The 25,347-nt window shown below is 35.2% G+C and overlaps 1 protein-coding gene across 1 annotated transcript; it reads left to right on the top strand.

Annotated features, from left to right (window-relative positions):
- The first annotated feature begins 5,006 nt into the window (after positions 1-5,006).
- On the top strand, positions 5,007-18,466 carry LOC149173609 (subtilisin-like protease SBT5.3). The gene is made up of 11 exons (XM_089426751.1): positions 5,007-5,105; positions 5,339-5,436; positions 5,650-5,747; positions 5,907-6,074; positions 6,169-6,280; positions 6,634-7,183; positions 14,675-14,772; positions 14,893-15,141; positions 15,257-15,371; positions 15,926-16,139; positions 17,910-18,466. The coding sequence occupies exons 1-11, from the start codon at positions 5,007-5,009 to the stop codon at positions 18,464-18,466; spliced, it is 2,358 nt and encodes a 785-aa protein (XP_089282877.1).
- Positions 18,467-25,347: the final 6,881 nt, after the last annotated feature.

The raw sequence follows: 25,347 nt of genomic DNA, 5'->3' as shown, positions 1-25,347 counted from the left end.
GCCAACAATTATGAGTGATAAGGTATTATCTACCACTTTAATGGCTTTTGGTCTTCATCATCAACTCTTCGGGAGTGGTTTAATTAGAACTAGTCCCAATATGTAGAGATTCCTTTTTATTCTAAAGTTTTTTTTGTTATGGTCCTTCAGAAGATGGAGGACAATGTAAGGTTTTGATTAGGGTCCTTCGTTTTGGGGTTGAGATGGTCTCTCCTTTGAACCTTGGTTCCCATATTCTAACCCTCTTTTTATGCTAACTTGGGCAACCCTCGTATGGGTTCAGATTCCCAATTTGGCTTCATATGACAAGTTGTTTTGGAGGATATAAGAAATTTGCTTGGGAATTTCATCAAAATCGACATTAACTAGATTGCAAAATGTTATTAAACCATCTCAAGAAAAGATAGAAAAGATAGATCAACACCTTAGAATTCAGCCTCTTCGAGGGGGCAACCTCCTTTACATTACATAAATGAATAATTCTTGGATGATACAAATGAAAATACCTCCTTTCTATATATAGGAGTCAAGGGGTCATAACATAATCAGAGCCGACATAACAATAATAATGTAAGGGCACAATAATAACAATAGTCGGCTTCTATGGGGCACAAGAATAACAATATGGGAACTACATAGGTACATCAATATAATAAGTGGGTTGTACTAATAACAATAAGGGGTTACACTAGTAGTATAGGGGCCTAACATGCCCCTCTCCTTCAAAAAGCGTTGTCCTCAACGCTTGAGTAGTTTTTGATGCTTTTGTATAAAATTCTTGTCCTCCCATGTGGAATCTTCAGTAGGTAAGTTCTTCCACTTGATGAGATACTCTGAAATTGATCGATTTCATAGCTGTTGGGTTCTTGTTTCTGTGACTACTCCAGGTTCCAATATGATTTTTCCTTCCTCTTCAATTTCTGGCAATATTGTTTGAATTGGGATCTTTTGCAAATTTTGAATAAGTGGCCATACTTCTTTTTCCTTCTTCCATTCATCCCTTTCTTTGTTTATCTAATCTGGTTGGATAATAGAAATAACACAAAACAATGCTTCCACATCCTCATCCTTGAAGAGTCTTCCCATTCGGTAAGGTTGCCACTTTTTAAGTGCATGTAGTATTGCCAACATTTCCTTCTCATAAATAGCTTGCTTTAGATGTAGTAGTAAAAATACCCAATCACCTACATCAAAACATTTTTCACTATGATGTTGATCTACCTGTTGTTTCATTTGATTTTGCACCAAAGTGGCGTTATCCTTTAAAAGTTGGAGAACTTGTTGTTGATGCTCAATGTGATCTTTCACTGCTTGAACCTTTTTCTTCTTGATATGTCATTCTATCTTTAGATTTTGAGGGGTGGTAATTTTTTCCAATCCTTTACAAGATATGGTCAGATTCATTTCTTGACGCTCGATGTGATCTTTCACTTCTTGAACATTTTTCTTCTTGATATGTCCTTCTATCTTGATAGTTTGAGGAGTGGTAATTCCGACCAATGAATTACAAGATATGGTTGGATTCATTTCTTCTTTCTTGATGTGATCTTTCACTTCTTGCACCTTTTTCTTCTTGATATTTCCTTCTATCTTGAGAGTTTGAGAAGTGGTCATTCTTGCCAATAGTTTACAAGATATGGTCTGATTCATTTCTTCTTTCTCTGGGGTTGGGTCCTGGCATATATCCTCTTCTTTTGATGTTTCTTGATCATTTTCTTCCTCCTCTTCATACTCTATGTAAAATAATTTCTTCTCAGCACACTTATGACATTTAGTGCATTTGTTATCACAATTGTAACAAAGTCCTTTTTCTCCTTTTTCTTCGAATTGTTGTGATGTAACCCTTGTAGGTTGTGGAAGGCTAGGAGAAACAACACTTCCATCTTTATAGTTGTGAGGGGTAGACTTCCTTGTTGCCATAATTTTACTTTCCAATATGTCACAAAACCCTTTTACTCTTTCCAATTGTTGCGGTGTTGCTGTAAAGAAGGCGTTGCTCTTTGTATCCTCATAATGTGCTATCATTTCCTCCATGAGAATTGACCATGTAACAAGTTGTTTACGAGAACAAAGCCCTTTATACCATAAAAATTGATCTGGTTCTAAATATGAAGATGCAATACATACCTTTTGTAACAGTGGTAAACCATGTAGATCAAAATGTTGCTCCATCTGAAGTATCCAATTTACCGAATCCTTGCCATCAAACTTCCTCATCTTGCTTTTTCTTTATTTTAGGACCTCGATCTTGAAACCACTGTAACGTTGTACTTTCAGATATTTAAGTTCTAAAATTGCTACCTATAGTAGCCCTCTGTGTCCTCTTTCCAATGCCACTAGTCTGATCCAAATTGGATTCTCCAAGAAAGAGTTATGCACAATCTCCCAAGATGACCAGATTATAGATATTTCCAGAAGAGTGAACTTGTATGAAATTCCATGTGTCAATTTTTCAACTTTTGGCTCTGAAAAAGATATACAAGAAACTACAGTCCGTCCTCTTTTTGTACCTTCTTACGAAATTTCAATCCGATGCTTAGAGGGAAAGTTAGGACAATTTTCCTCAGGTCACCTGTTTGTAATGTAATTCAGGAGTCTATAAAAAGACCAACTTCCTTAGATCATATCTCCGCAAATATAGTGCGAAAATCTCTGAAATTCAGACCCGAGATTTAGCATGATTTCTTCTCAAATGGGTTTTTTTTTCAACTTCTGAAATGTCATAGACAAAAATCTATAGCGAAAATGCCACAATGACCTGTTTGGAGTAGCAAAACCCTAGAATCCAAAGCTCTGATACTAAATGTTATGAAACGAGCTCAAGAAAAGATAGATAAACACCTTAAAATTCAGCCTCTTTGAGGGGGCAACCTCCTTTACATTACATAAATGAACAATTCTTGGACGATACAAATGAAAATACCTCCTTTCTATATATTGGAGTCTAAGGGGTCATAACATAATCAGAGCTGACATAACAATAATAATGTAAGGGCACAATAATATCAATAGTGAGCTTCTATGGGGCACAAGAGTAACAATATGGGCACTACATGGGTACATCAATATAATAAGTGGGTTGTACTAATAACAATAAGGGGTTACACTAGTAGTATAGGGGCCTAACACAAAAGGAATCATGACTTTTGTTCATATATGTGTGGAAGTGGACCTTAGCAAAGGTTTGCTAGCAAAAATCCTCCTCAAATGGAGAGGCAAGGTTTATGAACAACTAGTGGATTATGAGAACACAACTTCTCGCTCCATTCATTGTCAGCAATCTGGCCACCTTCAGGATGCCTCTTCTTATTTGCAAAGTCATTCTTAGAAACCAGAAATCAAGAAGAAGAATTGTGGATGGAGGATCAGAAGGGGCCCAAAGCTTCTAAGTCCTTTCTAGCTCACGAGCTAGAGAAACCTCAAAACTAGAATGCACATAATGCAAGAACCACTAATCCAGATTATGTGTAAGCCAGGTAGTGAAAGATCACACATTGGGCAATTTATTGCATGAAGTAGCCAGTATTTTTGGATCACAAATGAGTGGGCACAAACACACCCATGAATCTTTCCATTCGAATAGTGATAAAAAGCCAAAAAATATGTTGGGGCATGACGCATTGGCCATATCTCAAGGAAAGGCAATTGTTGTCAGATATCCACAGGGTCCTAATGACCCTCGAATTGGGTAAACATTCGAAAAAGGAAAGGAAAAAAAACCAATATATAATCCTGAAACCTAAATCCAAAAAGATTGAAAATGTAATTCTCATTAATGTTCCTCTAATATAAGGCAAATTTTAGTAGTGAATGAGTCATTCAAGTCAACGATATAAAACTTTGTCCATTGATGAATAGACAATTAACTTAAAAGAAAATCTAAATTTAGAATAAAATTAATTTAATAAATGTTAAAACTAAAATTTATCTAATATATTATAATAGATTACCTAATCTATTTTAGGAAAGAAAACTGAATTCTAAATAAGCACTTTATTATTTAATGCATGCTCTCATTTGGAAATAAGCACATTGTCATTAAAAGTCAAATGCTTTTTTGCTTTACATTTTTCGATTCTCAAATGTATATTTAGGACTTTAATTAGAATATATAGTTATATTAATATGATAAAAACAATTGAGAAATTTCAGTAGCATATCCCGTTGAAGATAAACCTCATTAACATAATCCGTTGAAAATAAGCTTTATTATCAACACCACCTAGAATCAGAATCAAACTTCATGGGATGGTTATACCTCATGCTAATTGGAATATTTAGTTATATTAATATGATAAAAACAATTGTGAAGTCTCAAACCTGCAAGATCACAAACATCACACAAAACACTTACATAATTAGATATTTTTAATGTTTGCTCATGACTAGCAAATTTCTAACCTTAGCAATTTTAAACGATCTTACACAACTTGAACTTCAAAATCCAATAACCCAAACAAAATTTATTATTTCAAAAATCTAGTTTAAAAATTAAATTACATTATATTTATTTATTTGAATTCAATTACATTATATTTCCATAAATCATATTCGATTGATACTCCTGAACATCCTCCGAAAAGATTATTAATAAATGCTTCCGGATCCTTTGCCGTTGGTACATGAGATCCACTATGAATCTTCTTCGCATAGATACAAGGCATGCAACTCTTTTGGTTTTCCTCAGCTACGAAAGTCACAAGTCAGGGCTCCTCCGTGTGCCTACTCCTCGCACAATACAGGCCATACTCTCCTCCGTCCTCGCCCAATACAGGCCATACTCTCCTCCGTGTGCCTACTCCTCGCACAATACAGGCCATGCTCCGCTGTGCATTCTCTATTTTGTTGGGATTGTCCTCAAATCGAATTCTTTGCACATGATACGGGATTCTCCGCGATTCCTGTCCTCTCTCAAATATTTATATGGAAGAAAATCACAACTTGTTGAGGCGCACACAGTTTAAAGCGTTGTGTGAAAAACAAACGCTTAGAAATAGTTGTGCGCCATGCAGGAGAAGGCAGCAATCATGATGGAGGAGATAAAAATTTCATTTGTAGTTGTGGTGTTATCGTTGTTCATAGGTTCAGCTGTGGGCGTTAAGAAGGCAAGAACAAATAATTGATAGATGATGAATGTTGTTTTAGGTCATTTTAGGTTTTGTATGAATGTTGTTTCAGGTCATTTTAGGTTTGGTATGAATGTTATTTTAGGTTTTGTAGACTTTAGGTTTTGTAAATGTTGAATGCAGTTGTTTTTAACTGGATTGCAGATTTTGAAAATATATAAAACTAACCAACATTGTGCTGGTTTAATGAAACATTAGTTTGTCCAGTGCAGCCTTATGTGGTGTATTTAGGCGGACACCATGATGAAAATCTGGAAAGCGAACTAGTAACTCAATCTCATCATCAGCTTCTGGCATCAGTTTTAGGAAGGTAATTATTTGAATGAATCCATGGCTGGATGATATATTGCAAAATTGACTAGTGTTTGCGTTGTATTTATTTGAAATGACAACAATGGTTTAACTTGGTTAGGTCTTGCTTTCATTTATGTATAGACATGCTGCTCCAAGCTTTGATTCTTATTCTACAACCTATAATTTGGGTTCTTATACATATTGTTTTTTTCTATATGAAAAATTACAGCGAGGAGATTGCCAAAGAAGACATCTTCTACTCCTACACTAAAAGCATAAATGGTTTTGCTGCTGCTCTTGAAGAAGACCACGCTCTTGCTCTCTCAAGTAAATTACTTGTCATTGTTACCTGTCATTAAGCCATATACTGTGTGTCTTTTTCATTGAATGACCAACCAGGCAATTCAAATGTAGAGATAACTTTCATTTTATTTTCTAATTGAATTGGTGTGTTGGGGATTATTGTTGGGGATTATTATTGTTCAGAACTCCCGCAAGTTGTGTCTGTATTTGCCAGCCAAAGAAGAATTCTGCATACCACTCGTTCAATCGAATTCCTTGGATTGGAAAATGACGATGGTTCTATTCCTTCGAATTCTCTATGGAATAATGGCAGTTTTGGGAACGATGTCATCATCGGTAACCTGGATTCAGGTAGCCCCTAAGAAAATTCTCTGTGTAACGAGATAAATTCACTTGGATTATGTTGTTGGCGTTCATATTCATGCCGTTGTTCTTGTGCGTTAAGGGGTATGGCCCGAATCAGAAAGCTTCCTTGACACTGATCGGGGGGATATTCCTTCCAAATGGAAGGGGACCTGCCAAAATGGAAAGGACTTTGGTGCAGCTCAATGTAACAAGTACGTGGATCAATAATGGGTACCTTAAACATGGTACTAATTTGTTTTGAAATTTTTTCTTTTATTTAAGAATGGTTTGCTGCGATGAAAAATCTCAATTGGAACCATTTTGGATTTAATTTGATTGTAGATATTAATATTTTAAGATTAACGAAGAGGGTATTATTATTATTACCTCTTTGTACAGATTTATTTATTGAAAATAGAACCAAAATTCCCCTGAAGAAATTCCTAGACCGAAGGTTTGACTCTCTATGAAGTGTTTTGCAATAAGAAGTTTACTGGAAAACAGCCTTTGAACTTTGCATTCTTACAATTAAAGTCTCATTCAATAAAGTGTTGTTTGATACAAGGAAATTGATCGGAGCCAGATTCTTCAACGCGGGATATCAATTTAGATATGGGATTTCTCCGTCAGAAACTCTTTCTCCCCGAGACAGAACGGGACATGGAACTCATACCCTGTCCACAGCGGGTGGGAAATTTGTCGCAAATGCAAGTATATTTGGACATGGAGAAGGTGTTGCGAAAGGAGGAGCTCCTAATGCCAGAGTTGCAGCTTACAAAGTTTGTTGGACTGACGTAAATAACATTTATGGTTGCGATGATTCAGATATCCTTGCAGCAATCGACACAGGCATAAGTGATGGAGTTGATGTGTTCTCTATTTCTCTCGGAAGTGCGCCAGGTGACACTCCTCTGGATTATTCTCACGACGCAATTGCCATTGGAGCCTTCCATGCTGTCCAGAGTGGAAGGGTAGTTGTCTGTTCAGCTGGAAATGCCGGTCCAGCTAAAGGGACAGTTGCAAATATGGCACCTTGGATCATAACTGTGGCAGCCAGCACCATTGATAGAGACTTCCCTTCAATTGTGACTCTCGGAAACGGCGACAAATATGTAGTACGTAAACTTAATTCATCATATTTTATTTATATTTTAGGAAAGTAGGTACGTCTAGCTCATCCTACTAAATTCCATTTAACTACTCTGCGCTCACCATGGTAATTATCACGTTTGAATTTTATAAAATATTAAAAGAAAATTGGATGAAAAATATTAAAAGAAAATTGGATGAAATTTTTCAAATTTTTGAATAATCTCTAATAAATTTAAAATATAATAGTTGGAGGGAGACTGTTCACCAAAAACAATCCAAATTTATTTTATTTTTATTTTCAAAACTTATTTATTTAGAATTTCTTCTCATTACATTCATTCATTTTCATAGGGTGTTTTGTAAAGACACTTCATTGGGTATTTTGTTGAGACACTTCATTCCAAGGTGTTTTGTTTTGTTAAGGCAGGTATTTTGTTAAGGCACTATATCACGGGTGCTTTGTTAAGGCACTTCATCGTGTAAAAGCACTCCATCAAAATTCCACTGTAAAAAATTCATCCATGCTAAAAGTTGGTGTAGCCAAGACATCCGCTAGTGATTTTGACTGATTAGATACCTCTAGATAACCACTATTCAACCCACACGATAGGCATGCCATTTATCTCAATACTCACCTAACCTAAAACCTAAAAAAAAAAATATCCTAATAAATAAAACAAATACATATTTAAAAAACAAATCATATATTAAATTTATCTATATAAAATCTATCGAAATATTAAAAAGTTAATACAAAATTCTACATTTTCCATCTTTCTTAACTTTCCCACCCTCCAAAACTTGTTGGAACAATCACTGCGCCTCTATAGAATCTGTAATTTCCACCTTGGGGATCCTAGTTACTAGGTTGTAACGTTTACCACAACCTACCGGTTTTGGTGTAGTGGCAAACCTCCACATGGTATCAGAGCTTGGACCTAGGTTCGATTCCCCCAACTTGCATTTGAAATTTATTTTCAAAACTGATTACTAGCCTTAGCATTCTAGGCATGGGCATGAACATATCCATGGATGAACATGATTAAATTTTATTGAAACATTGGCTATTGGAATCAAATTGACAAATCTTCAACATTATATCCGGATTCAAGTAAATTTGGTAACTATGATGCTAATATGTTGGGAATTTCTGATAATTCCAAACAAAATGAAACTGAACAGAACAGAGAATACTGCTCTGTTTTTAACACAGAGGAACAAAAATTGTTTTTGCTGAAGACAGAGTTTTAGAAACACACGAAAAAAAACTTTGGATTCATTTACAAGATTGCTGTTACAAAAAAAAACTTCCTCTAACAGAGGGATTTCACCAAGAACTCTTCAAATGCAGTTAAAAAAAAAAATTACTCTGTCTCTGCTTTAAAATTAACACTGTTGAAACACTGTTGTGTCTGCACTGCTATGCATTACAAAAATAATACTTTGTCTTATCTTGAAAATTTTACACTGCTATGTGTAAAAATTCCTTACATTCGCACTGCATGTGTGTGCAAAAAAAAAAATCATTCGCTCCTCTCTTACTTTCGCACTGCTGCATCTTTCGTTGCAGAGGGATTACAACTACATAAAAAGAAAAATGACCTTACACTTTTTTACTTGTATATAGAAAACGAGTCCCGGCATTAAAACGATAAACATAAATCCTCCGCCTACATTTACCAACTATAGTACATGTAATAAATTACTTCACATTAATTACTTGCACTCTCATGAGCTACGGACGTCCTTTCGATAATAAAAAACAACAAACAACAAAAAAAAATGTGTTACCGCTACCATAACCGTAGATCTGCCCAAAATAAGCGGACGACTGTCAATCAATATCGCACGACCCTTTTTGCTGAACTTTACATGCCGGGGAAGGTTGACTTTGCAAAACCACTGAGGGCACGTGTCACCCGCCGAATGTGCTCACTGCCCCCTCGAGAAATACCACTGTTCGTGAAAGGCGGTGAGGGGAACTGGCGTGATGGTTTTCCGGGGAAAAAAGAGCTGTTTGCAGTCGCTGTTTGATGGCGCTGCAATTGAAATTAGTATTTCAACACTCCCCTTTAATTTCAACTGCTGGGTTATCAGTCATACCGAGACATTTCCTCAAAAACTCAAAACTTTTCTGCCCCAATGGTTTGGTCAGAATATCAGCAACTTGCTCCTAAGTCCTGCAGTGTTGTAAAACTATTTCTCCATTGTTTACTAATTCCCTGATGTAATGAAACTTTGTGTCAATGTGTTTCGTTCTTTTATGAAACACAACATTCTTGGATAATGCAATAGATGGTCTATTGTCACAAAAAATCACAGTTCCTTTTACTTGCTTTTGGCATAAACTCCTTAACTTCCTTTTCATCCAAATTGCTTGACACGTTGCTGCTGTAGCTGCCACATATTCTGCCTCTACTGTAGACAATGCTACAATAGGTTATTTTTTAGAAGCCCATGAAATGGCTCCTGAATCCATGTGAAAAACACAACAAAATGTGCTTTTCCGATCATCTATACTTCCAGCCCAATCATTATCAGTGCATCCAATTAAATCTGATCATTCTGAAGTAGTATATAAAATGCCAAACCTTTTAGTACCTTTAACATACCTCAGAATCCTTTTTGCTGCCTGCCAATGTGCTTCTTTTGGTCTCTCCATGAATCTGGAAATTAAACTAACAGCATGCATTATATCTGGCCTAGTTGCAGTTAAATACATGAGGCTGCCAACTATGCTCTTGTACAAACTAGGATCAACATCCTTGTTGTTGTCCTCTTTGATGAGTTTTAATCCCATCACTGTGGGAGTGATTGTTGCTTTGCTCTCCTGCATATTAATTCTTTCCAACACTTCATTAACATATTTCGCTTGCGAGATAAAAATCCCATTTTCATTTTGTTCTACTTCTATTCCTAAGAAGTATCTCAGCAGACCCATGTCAGTCATTTCAAATTCTTCTTTCATGACTGTTTTGAAATTTTTAATAAGATAATCATCATTACCTGTGAAAATAACATCATCAACATATAACACAACAATTAGTATTTTACTATAATTTTCTTTGATGTAAAGGGTGGATTTCCCTCACACTTTTCAAATCCATTTTCCAGTAGATAGGAATCTATCCTACTGTACCACGCTCTTGGTGCTTGCTTCAGCTCATAAAGAGCTTTCTTCAATCTGCACACTTTGTGCTCTTGGCCTTTTCACAGCCTAGAGGTTGTTCAATGTAAACCTCTTCCATTAACACTCCATTTAGGAATGTTGACTTCACGTCCATTTGGTAAAATTTCCACTTTTTTTGTGCTGTTATGGACAACACTGCTCTCATGGTTTCCATTCTAGCAACCGGTGCAAAAGTTTCCTCATAGTCTCTCTCATGCTGCTGCTTATATTATTTGACAACCAGTGTTGCCTTGTGTCTTTCTATTTTGCCTTCAGCGTTACTCTTGGTCTTGTAGACCCATTTAGCTCCAATGACTTCTTTTCCTTCTGGTAGTTCAATTAAATCCCATGTCTTGCTTCTTTCTATGGCATTGATCTCCTCATCCATTGCTTCTATCCATTTCCTATCCTTAATTGCTTCTTCGAAATGAACAGGGTCATCAATATGACAATATAAAGCAAACAAAGAGTTCATACATTCATTATCTTCCTCTTGTTTATAAATGTCACTTAAATTTCTGAACTTCTTACTTCTTTCATTTGGTGTATAAGTGCTTGAAGAAGCACTTGAATTTCCTCCTTGTGGTGTGCTTGGAGAAGCACTTTCATTTCTCCTCAAGGGTGTCTCTTACTGCCCTTGTGTTGGTGTTGTTGTTTGGGGATGTATTTCAGCCATCTCCTCATCATTTTCATCATTAGACACAGAATTTTTTACATTCACTTTTTTCTCTATGCTTCCATCCCAAGCCTCCTCCTCAATGAACTGAACATCTCTACTCACAATAAGCTTCTTGGTGGATGGGTTATACAACCTATAAGCTTTGGATTCCTCACTGTATCCAATGAAAATACATTTATCCCCTTTGTTGTTCAACTTCTTCCTTAGTTGATCTGGAATGTGTGCATAAGCCACACATCCAAAAATTTTCATGTGGGTGACGCCTTGCTTTGTCCCACTCCATGCTTCTTTCGACACTCTGTACATGACTGTTTTTGTAGGGCATCTATTCAAAATGTACGCTGCACAGTGTATAGTTTCAGCGCAATAATCATTTGGCAAATGCTTTGCATTTAACATACTCCTCACCATATCCATGATTGTCCTATTCTTCCTTTCGACAACTCCATTTTGTTGTGGAGTGTACCTAGTGGTAAACTGCTTATGAATTCCATTTTCTCTACAAAAATGTAGAAATTCTTTGGAGATATACTCACCTCCTCTATCAGTTCTTAGAACTTTGATATGCAACCCACTTTGGTTTTCTACAAGTGCTTTGAAATTTCATAATCTTTCAAACACTTCACTTTTGTTCTTTAGGAAATAAACCCAAGTTTTTCTAGTAAAATCATCAATGAATATTAGTATATAGTGGTTGCCTGCAAGTGATGGAGTTTGCATCGGTCCACATAAATCTGAGTGGACAATCTCTAAGGGTGCTTTTGCCCTTATGCTTTTGCTAGATGGAAAACTTTCTCTATGTTGTTTCCCCAAGATACAACCTTCACAAAGGCTGTATGGTTTCTCTATCAATGGTAATCCTCTTACCATTCATTTTCTATTTAACAAGTTAAGACCTCCAAAGTTGAGATGTCCAAATCTCAAGTGCCACAACCAATTTTCATCTTTTGGTTCGATTTGGAAAGCCTCTTGTGTCGTTGCTGCTATTTCTTCTCCATTTTTAAATCTGCTTTCATTCTGAGAGGGAACATCATGTTCCTTGTCATCTTCACTTCAGCAATACATTGTTTGCTAGGTGTTTTATCTATGATAGTGCATACATCATCCACAAAGAAAACATTGTGCCCCTTTTGAACAAGTTGTCCAATACTTAAGAGGTTACATTTCATTCCAGGGACATAATAAACCTCTGATATGGTTTTCTTTTCACCTTTCTTTGTTAAGACATTTACTTTTCCTTTTCCCATAACAGAAACTTTATTATCAGTCCCTAGTGTGACTTGTGACTTCACACTCTGATCTAACATAGAAAATAGGGCTATGTTTCCTATCATATGGTTACTGCAACCGGAGTCTAGAAACCATACATCTTCACTCTTTTCTTCAGTCATATTACAGGCTAAAAACAAATTATCTTGGCTGATATTTTCTCTAGTAAAATTTGTACTAGTTCTATTACTCATATCATGTTGTTTCTTCCTACATTCATTTGCATAATGCCCATATTTTTTACAATAGTGACATTGGACATTGGATTTATCATACCTTTGTCCTTGAGAATAATGTTGTCCACTTTGTTGGCTGCTGCCTTGGCCTTGGCTCTGATTTGGATTGCTGTCTCTTCCTTGAACATTTGCTGGACTGTTTCTTCCAGCTCTGTTTTGGCTTCTGCCTCTTCCTCTCTTGTTTCCTCTGCCTTGACCTCTTCCTCTTCCAAAGAACATCTGGGTCTTAAAGGCATGCTCTAGAGATGAGTTTTCATTCCTACTCAATCTCTGCTCATGTGTTATCAGTGATGCATGTAGTTCATCAACTGAGAAGTTTGTGAGATCCTTTGTCTCTTCTATGATGGTGACAATCACATCAAACTTTGAGGGTAAGACCCTCAATAGTTTTTCCACAATCCTCCTTTCTGCAAGAATCTCTCCATGAGACCTTATCTGTATGACCAGGCCAATCACATGTATGAAGAATGAGTCAATATTATCTGACTCCTTCATGCAGAGAGTCTCAAAATCTCTCCTCAGCAACTGTAGTTTTGCTGTCTTCACTTTCTCCATGCCTTGATAGGCTATCTTGAGAGTTTCCCATGCTTTTTTGGACCTCTTAGCTACTGCTATCATTGGAAATACACTCTCATGCACTACTTGATACAAAAAGTAGAGGGCTTTAGAATCCTTCTTCTTATTGCTCTTTAACAGATCTTTCTCTGTCTGAGTTAAACTATTAAATTCATTTTCATCTGCTGGTTCTTCAAATCCATCCTCAACAAATTCCCATAAGTCTTGTGAAGCAAGCAAAGCTCTCATAGTTATTGCCCAATAGTCACAGTTTTTCCCATTAAATTGTGGGAACTGGGTATTACAGATACCCATGCTAGCATTGGCTCCAGCCATTCTTGCACTCTTAACTATGCTTCAAAATACTTGACTGTGTATTTAAAATCGCTGACTGTCCTCAACATTAATCACAAAAACTAGCTTGAGAAATACCTTAGATTCTTTTTTACTGAGTCTTCACTAGCTGCTGCAACAAGAAATCCTTCCTTCAGCTTTTTTGACACCTTCAAAGAGCGTGGAGAAGCTTTGATACCATGTTGGGAATTTCTGATAATTCCAAACAAAATGAAACTAAACAGAACAGAGAATAGTGCTCTAGAGGTTTTTAACACAGAGGAACAAAAATTGTTTTTGTTGAAGACAGAGTTTCAACGACACACAAAAAAGAACTTTGGATTCATTTACAACACTGCTGTTACAAAAAAAAACTTCCTCTAATAGAGGGATTTCACCAAAAACTCTTCAAATGCAGTTTAAAAAATTTACTCTGTATTTGCTTAAAAATTAACACTGTTGTGTCTTCATGCTATGCATTACAAAAATAATACTCTGTCTTATCTTGAAAATTTTACACTACTATGTGTAAAAATTCCTTACATTCCCACTGCATTATGTGCAAAAAAAAAATTCATTTGCTCCTCTCTTACTTTCGCGCTGCCACATCTTTCATTGCAGAGCGATTACAACTACATAAAAAAAAATGACCTTACACTTTTTTACTTGTATATAGAAAACGAATCCAGTGCATTAAAACGATAAACATAAATCCTCTGCCTACATTTACCAACTATAATACTTGTAATAAATTACTTCACATTAATTACTTACACTCTCATGAGCTAGGAAGTCCTTTCAATAATAAAAAACAACAAACAACCAAAAAAAAATGGGCCGCTGCTGCCATAACCGTAGATCTGCCCCAAAATAATCGGACGGCTGTCAATCAATATCGCACGACCCTTTTTGCTTCACTTTACGCCCCGGAAGGTTGACTTTGTAAAACCACTGAAAGCACGTGTCACCTGCTGAATGTGCTAGCTGCCCCCTGGACAAATACCACTGTTCGTGAACGGAACTAGCATGACGGTTTTCCGGGAAAAAAAGAGCTGTTTGCAGTAGCTGTTCGATGGCGCTGCAGTTGAAATTAGTATTTCAACATAATAGACTAATAAGATTGATGGTAGAAGTTTTTTGTCTGGTTGATGTATTTTTTTAATTTCACCACATTTTTTTTTTGTGAACTATTAGAATTTGATATTGAATGTTTTTCCCTTGGATTATGCTAGAAAATCATGACACTCTTCTGTATGTTTTTGTTTGAGGCCAGGGACAAAGTGTTGCCCAGTTCCGATTACCTCAGGGACAAACGTATCCGCTGGTATCATCAGTGAACGTGAGCGCCCCAGATGCAAATGAAACTGAAGGGTATTCTACATAACTACAACATTTTCCAATGAAGAAACTTGGATTGGATTAGAAATACTAGTTCAATCATTCGAAGGTACACCGCTGTGTTTTGACAGTTTCATAGGAATAATGTTGCAGAAAACTCTGTTTCCCGGGAAAACTAGATCCCTATAAAGTTAAAGGAAAAATCGTTGCTTGCCTTCGCGGTGCCAATCCACTGGTTGTGAAAGGTGAAACAGTTCGATTGGCAGGAGGAGTAGGCATAATTGTCTGCAATGATCCCGGAGGCGACCAATCAATTCTTGCAGAGCCTTATACTCTTCCTGCTGCTCATTTGAGTGCAGCTGATGGAGCATTAGTTTTTAACTACATCAGCACTGCAACAGGGTAGGATTTAAATACAGCTTTTTGCCGTGTAGTAAAAGCTGGTTAATAAAACTTTTGGACGATGAACGATATTGCATAAGAAATTCTAATTCCCAATTAAATGATGCTCACTCAGGTCCGCGGTCGCTACCATTGATGATCAGATGACTGGGTTAAATAAAAAGCCAGCTCCGGTGATGGCAAATTATTCTTCTCAAGGGCCGAATCCGCTTACTCCTGACATACTCAAGGTTATAATCCAATCTCCTCAACCTACTCGTTGTTTTTTATTGGTTCCACAATGGGATGTTATTCTCTTCTCTATTTTAAATTTTATTGGATACCTTTTCTTGTTAATTTTTTGCTAGCTAAAAGTATAAGCTCTAAGCTCCCACTTTTTAGTGTGATAAGATCTATTTTCTTGACATCTCAACTATTTTAAATTTCAAATTTTATTGGATACATTTTCTTGTTACAATTTTTGGTGGCTAAAAGAATAAGCTTCCACTTCTTATTGTAGTAAGCTCCCATCTTCTTAGAATCTCAACTCTGGCTAAACTCCCCTACCTTCGTCTAGTCTCAACTCTTAAACTCTACCCCTTCATGGAATCTCAACTTTTGCAAAATTACATATTCTTAATATACATATTCTCGACCTGCCCTAAATAACGTACTCCAACAAATTATCATGCTCCCACAAATAATGGATTCAATGTGATAAAATAAAATAAAATAATATATCCAGGGTCAATGCACAACAATTATTTCTTGCATTAGAAAGATTTTAATCGTTTCTCCATTTCAGCCTGATATTACAGCTCCAGGGGTGAACATTCTCGCAGCATTTACAGGAGCATCATCACCAACGGGGGCAAGTTTTGATCATAGACTGGTACCTTTCATGTTAATATCTGGCACATCTATGGCGTGCCCTCATGTTGCTGGTGTTGTGGCTTTACTGAGGAATGCACATCCTGATTGGAGCCCAGCAGCTATCAGGTCTGCCATTATGACCACAGGTATATACAAATTTGGGTGTTTTATTAAGGGGATATCATAGAATGAAGGTTCATAATTAATAAAGTAAATGTTTAATATTATTAATGATTTAAATTAATAGTTAAAAAATGATATGGAAAGTGATTTTATTTTTTAAATAAATATTTTATATTAATTTGGTGTTTAGTTTTATAATAATTTTAGAATTAGATTAATGCAGTTATATAAATTAAATGAGTAGTAAATGTTTATAGACATCAATGTATAAGAATCATCAAAACATATTATTATGCACTTTAAGTTTCTAAATTTAAATTAGAAATAAAAATTATAAAAAAATTAATTAAATTGTAGTTTTATTTGAAATTATTATTATTAATGATAAAAAAAGACATATTTTTTAGAAAAACATGTAATAAAATTCAGATATATAAAAACATGTAATAAGATTCATGCATATACTTTTTAGAAAAACATGTAATAAGATTCTTAATCATAGAGATTTACAGTCATTTTATGATGTCTATTTTCAATATCTAAAAACGCTTTCTTATAATACCATGTCTTATCAATACCACATGCCAAAAAAATATAACTCCTTTGATATGACACTTATTTATATGACCATATTTTTTAATAAATGAATTTCATTAAAAGGGAAAAAATGCATAACTACTGTAAAAACAAATCTGGGCCTTTGGTTTATTTATACTATTAAGAATATTTTATGTAGGTTAAATCCCTAAAATTCATGTGATAATTATTGATAATTAAATTAAAATTCTAAAAATCCTATTCCAAAATATCCATGCCTATGAATATAGCAAATTAAGATGTTTTATTCCATAAATATCATATAATGTAAATTGATAATTAATGAATTAAATATTTATAAATATTATTTGATAAAATTAGTAATCAAATCTTTATATAAATTGCTATATGACCATATTTTTTAATAAATGAATTTAATTAAAAGGGAAAAAATGCATAACTACTGTAAAAACAAATCTGGGCCTTTGGTTTATGGATAATATTAAGAATATTTTATGTAGGTTAAATCCCTAAAATTCATGTAATAATTATTGATAATTAAATTAAAATTCTAAAAATCCTATTCCAAAATATCTATGCCTATGAATATAACAAATTAAGATATTTTATTCCATAAATATCATATAACATAAATCGATAATTAATGAATTAAATATTTATAAATATTATTTGATAAAATTAGTAATCAAATCTTTATATAAATTGCTATATAAAAATAAAACATTTATCTCATAAATAAAAAATCTTATACAACAATCCAATGTTTAACTTTATTACAATTTTAAAATTAAATTAAACTTTTTTAAAAATATTTTTTTTTTATTTTAATATTATATTAATATTTATTTTATTTTATTTTATATATATCAATTTTATAAATTTTAGAATAGAATAATAAAATCTATCTTATTAACTCTGTTATAAATATTTGGGATTTTTTTTTTTAATAAATATTTGAAAAAGATTTTTTTTTTTAATAAATATTTGAAAAAAATCAATAGAGAAAGATGTGTACCAAATTCTAATAATATAATCAATCCAGAAAACATTCTATTTTTCTAATACCCTTCATCTTAATAAGTATAATCGGCTGAGAAGACATACCTCATATTATTACAATATAAATACTTAACATGCATATACCTAGAAGAAAAAAAACCGCTGACCTTAATATTAATGAAAAAACATGCATATTAATTTGTTTCTGTTTTTCCCTTTTTGGGCCTAAATCACAGCTACAAGATTGGACAACAACAATGGCCCAATTCTGGATGGATCAGAATTGCAAATGGCAGGTCCTTTCAACTATGGTGCAGGCCACGTCAATCCAAATGGTGCTGCAAATCCTGGCCTAGTCTATGATATATCAGTGAACGATTACGACAATTTTCTGTGCAGCATGAATTATAGTTCAACACAGATAAAGGGCATAACAGGAAAGGACATCCCCTGCCCACCAGTCACACCTGCGTTATATGACCTCAACTATCCTGCCATCACTGTCTCGCAATTGAATGGGACTGTGATTGTTGGAAGAAATGTGACAAATGTGGCAGACGGACCGGTGAATTGCACTGCAGCTGTGGTGGGCCCTACTGGAGTTTCAGTGTCAGTAGATCCTGAGACGCTGGAGTTCTCTGAGACTGGGGACACTAAATCTTTCAATGTGACTCTCACAGCCATCAATGGCAGTGTGGGAGAGTATGCATTTGGGAACCTCACATGGCTGAGTGCAAACTTTTTGGTGGTAAGTCCAATTGTTGTGAAGGTAGTAGCCCTCCAGACCCATTAGGAAATATTTGAATAGATTTTATTGAGACCAGCTACCTGTGTAATAAGCTCATTGATTGAAGATGGGCACAGGGAAGGAAATGTAGCAGTGACTAGAAAGATAACCAGAAAAAAATATTGTAATTTTGATTGAAGGATTTTTCCTTTGGCCGTAAGTCCAATTATTGCGAGAATAAAGTAGCTGTGAAGACCTCTCAGGCAGTATTTGAATAGATATTGTTGAGAGGTAGTGAACCATTGATTGAAAATGGGCACGAGAAGGAAAAGCAGTCGTCTCAATGAATATTTTTTGTATTTGAATAATTAAACAGACATTTCGAATCCAATAAAAAGCATTTGTACTTTTGATTAAATGATATTTTAACGTACTTTTTAAAGCATTCTCTTCCATGAATAATATAAATACGGTTTATTTAAGCAGTTGTTTATAAAGCGATTTTTTGAAAGTTTTTTTGGCCGGTTTTTCCGGTCAAAATCCGGCAGGAATTTATTGGAATCGCAAGTTTTTTTGGCGGGTTTTTCCGGTCAAAATCTGGCAGGAATTTATTGGAACTTAAGTTTTTTTGGCGGGTTTTTCCAGTCAAAATCTGGCAGGAATTTATTGGAATCGCAAGTTTGATCGCTAGTTTTTGCACAATGAAGCGTCCTAGGGGTTTTCGAGGGTGCTGAATCCAAATATGCAGTTAAAAAACCATTTTAACTGCAACAAATCAAGATTTAACCTCAATTTCTTCGGCCGAATTGCGTCACCGGAATCTCCAAAAAGTCGCATGATAGACAACTCCTTTATTTAATGTCATAATCTAATAATTATGTTTTTTTATCTTGAAAGTTATGAAAATTTAGGTTATTTTTTGAAAAACTCTAGCAATGGTTTTTGTAAATCCATTTAAAAATAATTAAAATTCATAATTTTAGGTGTTTTTGACGTTTTTGATGGTGATGAATCCATTTCCACCATTGAAAACCTGATTCAAATTCTGCCTCTACAAGTTTTTTTGAATTTTTTTAACTGGATTTAGGCCACTTTTGGTTGTTCAGTGGTGAATCCATTACCACCATCTAAAACATGATTCTAACACTGAGTCTACAAGATTTTTTAAAATCTTTTTGCTTGGATTCAGGCCACTTTTGGTTGTTCGAGCAATTAATTAGTAGACCACTTCTTATTTAATAACAATAATGATCAATAGAAAATTTATTTTAATTTGAAATCAAAGCAAATTTGATAGACGTTTAATTTCAATATTAAAAAAATAAAATTATTTGACATAAATGGTTTAATCTAATTAACAAATAAGAAGGATTTTTTGGTCTTGTAATACAATTTCAACCAAAATTGTGATTTCTTGTTGTTTAAAATGTATTTTTGAATGCATAAATGTATTCAACATAGAATCTAGATCCATGTTAATTCAGGGTCTACTAAGTTCAAAATCTCTTTTACTCTAAAATAGGTTTGCACCTCAAAGAAATTATCCCTCTTAGCACTTGGTAGATCTAGAGTTAATATGCATCTAGGCTGGTTTAATTATTAATTATAATTATAACTATTAATTAATTATTAATTATAATTATAATTATAGTTTTTAAATTAATTTTTATTTTTATCTAATTTTACTAAGTCAAAATGTTCAACAATTTTTTTTTTTTTTTAACCACATGGTGAATCGGTAACTATAAAATGTTCAACAATTTTTTTATTTTTTTTAACCACATGGTGAATCGGTAACTATAAAATGTTCAACAAATTATTACAACATCTCTATCATACTCCTTAAAGCATCTTTCAACCTGATAAACTCAAAATTTAATTGTCCTTAAAATATTATAAATTAACTAATATCATTGGTCTACAAACTCTAAGCTATAATTGTAAATTTATCAATGTGCATATCCGTGTAGTTTTGATTAATTTAACACTTAGTCAAGAATAACCATTCTCCTTTTAAATTTGACTTTTGATTAATTTAACACTTAGTCCAGAATAACCATTCTCCTTTTAAATTTGACTTAGGATAAATACCTATTCTCCTCGAGATTTTTTGAACAATACTTTTCCATTTTAAATAAAATATTAGTTTAATTTATAGCAAAAGATTGAAACAACTTAAGTATGGAAAAATAAATGTGAGGCTTAAAAATGATTTACCCAGAAATTATTTTAAAAATCTTAAAATATCTTGAATCATCTTAGATCTATCTTAACCCCAAATCTATCCATTCTTCTTTGAGGTTGATCTAGAGCTAAGATGAATCTAGGTTAGTTTTATTAATATTCAGTTATTATTATAGTCAACATTATTTAGAGAATGTTTTAGTTTTGCTAGTCCCTGCCTCCTAAGGACTATAACACCCATCTCAAACCAAAGTGCATTGACTTCCCATTATCCTGCCAAGTTTTTGTGATTTTAATCAAAGTTTGGAGAAAATGCTAAATATTTCTATTTTCCCATAAATTCACAAATAATTTTCTAATTTTCTGGAAATCTTATTTCTAATTTTCTGTTAGCCAACTTTGATAGGACATAATTCATGTGGCACAGAAGAAATAATTTTAAAATAAAAAAAGACTAATTTTCTAAGTGGTCATTTCGTCGTGTTGTGGAAAACAACAACCCCCTATTTTATTCTAGTGTCATAATAAAAAATGGAGACCCTTAAGATTATTCATTTTTATTTGCCTAAAAATTCCTGTAAAAAATACAACAAAAACCTTTAGACTTTATAGTTTTACATATATTTTGGCTAAGATTTGATTTTATGCTTTGTTTCGTGGTCATTCCTTCTATGCTTGACACATAGCCGCACAAACTTATCCTAGGTCATTCCAAAATTGTGCCTTTTCATTCCTTGTGAGATCCACCTCTTGAGATGATGTGGCATGTCCTTGTGCATTTTATCTGCGTTTAAAGCACTAAAATTTTTTATTGGCATCTTCGCATTGATTCTTTTACACATTATCCTCGCTGAATTATCTAGGGAGATTCATGTAAATCATTTATTCATGAACATGAGGAGAGTAAGTGCTAGAAAACTCATCATTCAGGGGGTAATATTTACTCTTATTCCAATGTATCATTAGATAATAATAATTCCCTTGACTTTCCGCTCGATCCTTGATATTTCATGAAGAACCTCTTCTTCTCTGGGATTTCACTACTGGTTTGACTCGACAATTCCATTCAACAGCCAAACCACTTCACATTGGAGCATGTTGGTCCTCATTACATGTCACCCCACAACCTAGTCAACATGATTATCTCAAAATAACACCAATTATCCTCCTTCTGAGTTTTAACCTGATGGGATGACGCAAAGACCATGTCATCTTCCAACTGTTGTTTTTCCATGACCTTGGTGTATGCGATATAGTCTTAAAATATCTCACATTACCAAGCCAAGAATCACAACGATACTACTTTGCACAACAGAATATAACAACAATAAATCTAATGGTGCACAAAATATACACAAATTTTTACAATTTTCAACCCAACTTTCTTATATTAATCAATATATAATACAATATTCTAGGGCTCCTGTACTAGGGATAATGGCCCTCATACATTCACTTATACAAGACACAAAACTAGGGCTTTGTGTCAGTCCAACAACAACCAATGTACCCATACAAGATACTCTGACCACCTGGCTAATGTAATCGACTCGCTAAGCTCCTCTCGGTCATACTTTATACATTATCGGTCCTTTGGCTCCTGCTTTACAGCTCTTGCCTCTATCAATGCTCCAAGTCCCTCTGACCACTAAAGCTTGACTGTCAATCTACTCACAAGTTGATTGTTAATCCATCAACGCATAAACACATTGAGACTCCTATCAATTTCTTCACAACTCCACTTGTGAACAAATCTCAATCTCCCTACTACTTCTCCTGAGCTACTCAAGGACTTTAGCCCACTATAGTCTTCATGTGTTGCTCCAATGAATACCAACATAGGGCACAGACGGATGCCACCTATCATTGCAAGATGTGCATTTCCCACAATGAATATGGGCTAGGATGATTGCCCATCATTTGCTGTAGATGTCCTTCTCCACACACAATTTAAAGGCTCCACAAACTCCCCTTGGTTTATCAAACCCATGACCTCAACAAATACCACTCTAGCAACCACCTAATTCGATGAAGATGGTTCACATTGGGCTCTAACTTGGACACTATCATGATGTCCTCTAATAGACATAAATGCACAATCCACTATCTACACTTGGTCCACTCCCATGTTTCCCTCTAATAGACCACTAGTGACCAATCATTGTTGTAGCATCTTCTCCTGGTTATGGCATCCAACCACCTAGGAAACACTTCCTCTTCACTACTAATAGACTTTCAATCTGTCCTCTCCAAGGACATCATCCACTAGCATCAATTCAACCTTAACACATCAATAAAATATTTACCTACCCCTGCTCAAATTTTTTGTCACTCTGATGCAATATGCTACATGTTCAACCCTCACTTGCATTTCCTATACTGGCATTCCCACAATAACATGTTCTTGAACTTGATTTCCTGCACTCGTGTGCTCCTACACTCGTGCGAGTTCCTGCCATCGTGTTCCTGCACTCGCACGTCCCTGCACTTGTGTGTTATTGCACTTGCATTCCAACACTCATGCATTCATAGAATCGTGTGTTCCTACACTCACACCTTCCTAAACTCACTAATTCTTGCACCTGCATTACCCACACTTGAGTTTTCTTTCTTGATGTGTAGACTATGAAAGATGCCTCTTAAATGTGTCTAAATCCCTCACACTTGACCTATATTTATAGGCATCAAGTGGCTCCAATGAATTTGTCTTTGGGCACTACTTTAACCTCAAACCAGCTTGCCCAACTAGACAAATTTACCTATCTTAACTTCAAAAAATCATTTCTCTTCAACCACAACTCAAAATCAGATGATTTTCAATGTGCTAGATTCGTCTCAACGGGTACTATCATCCTCATCCATCACATGTCGAAATATCTCCATAGTTTTATCCCCAACATCGATGGGTGCAAAACCCCAAGCTTGGGTTTCAAGCCCACAAGGCCATTTGTGGAGCTCCTTCCTCCAAACACTTGATCCTCAAGGCTTGGAGTACCTCCCAAGCTACAAAAATCAACACTCCCTCTTAGCAAGGGAGGTACTTCAATGACTTGGAAGTAACCATCATCATTGGTGATGGTAGCCCATTTGGCATCCATCACTATAGCATACACTGTAGAATGAACTTGACAACCTCGGTAGTGCCTCTGCGTCATCATAGATGAACTTGAAGATTCCAAACCTCCATAGGGCTTCTCCCTATGAGGCTAGACTCCCTATGAGCCTACACAATAACCATTGGCAAAGTCTTGCAAGCTCTCATCCTCCTTGATCAAATACTAATGCAAATCCCTCCACTCTTGGATATCCAACATCATGATCCAATGAAGACTCTAACCTGCCAACATGTATTCCATCATAAGAATCCATCTCAATCAAGCTGATCTCGTCCATCCCAAAGAAACCCTTGAGTTGTGCCAACCATCTGTGAGAAGACAAAGGAAGCTCACGATCTACAAACTGCCACAAAACATACTGAAGGGTGCCAGGTTCACCATCGATCCACCAGAACTCCCAACCAATCTCGTTGTCAAGCCAGTCAAGACCACATCTTCATGTCTTTAGTTGAACCCTTTGCTCCATGATTTGGACACCCACAACTCCCCCTGAGTTGCTTCGTTGTGCACTCCCTAGTTCACTGTCCTTCATAGTAGCTTAGGTATGTTATGAAGCCATTTTGTTTTCCATGACCTTTGTGTCTAGGATAGAGTCTTAAAATGTCTAATGCTACCAAACCAAGAATCGTAATGATACTACTTTGCACAATGACCTATAAACAACAATAAATCTATTATTGTACAAAATATAGACAACTTTTTACAATTTTCAACCCAACTTCATTACATTAATCAACATATAATACACTAGTCTAGGGCTCTCGTACCAAGGATAATGGCCCTCATACATCCATAGATACAAGACACAAAACTAAGGCTTGGTGTTAGCCCATCGACAAAAAATCTACCCATACAATATACTATGACCATCTAGTTGACGTAGTCGGCTCTCTCAGCTCCTCTAGTTTGTACCTTGTACTTGCTCGGTCCTTTGTCTCTCGATCTGTAGCTCTTGCCTCTATCAATGCTCCAAGTCCATTTGACCATTGAACCTCGCCTATCAATATATTCACTAGTTGGTCGTTCATCCATTAGCACATCAACACATCGAACTCATGTCGAGTTATTCACATCTCAACTTGTGAACAACTCTCAATTTTCCCATTGCTACTCAGTTACTTAGGGAATCCAACTCACTATAGTTGTCCTTCCTTGCTCCAATGAAGATCAACATAATGCACAGAGGGCTACCACCTATCACTGTAATATTTCCATCTCTCACAATGAACATGGGCTACGAGGACTGCCCATCATCTATTGTAAATGTCCTTCTCGAAAAACAAGTCTAGGGCTCCAAAAATTTCTCCTTGTTTATCAGACCCATGAGCTCAAGAACGGCCACTCTAGAAACCACCAAAGTCCATGAAGATTGTGCACATCGGGCTCCACCTTGGACACTATAACAATATCCTCCAATAGGCCATAAATACCCAATCCACAATACACACTTGGTCCACTCTCACACTTCCCTCCAACATACTATGAGTGACCAATCCTTGTTGTAGCATCTACTCTTGGTTAGGGCATCCAACCACATAGGAAAACTTTCTTCTTAGCTACAAACAAACTTCCAAAATTTCCTCTCCTAGGACACCATCCACTAGCCTCAATTCAATCTTAACACATCAATACAATACATAACTAGCC

The sequence above is a fragment of the Pinus tabuliformis genome, chromosome 4_2 (assembly GCF_031772625.1).
Source record: "Pinus tabuliformis cultivar Carrire ecotype Pingquan chromosome 4_2, CPIR1, whole genome shotgun sequence".
Taxonomy (NCBI): domain Eukaryota; kingdom Viridiplantae; phylum Streptophyta; class Pinopsida; order Pinales; family Pinaceae; genus Pinus; species Pinus tabuliformis.
Note: the sequence above shows the minus strand (reverse complement) of the source record. Positions and strands in the feature narration are given on the sequence as shown.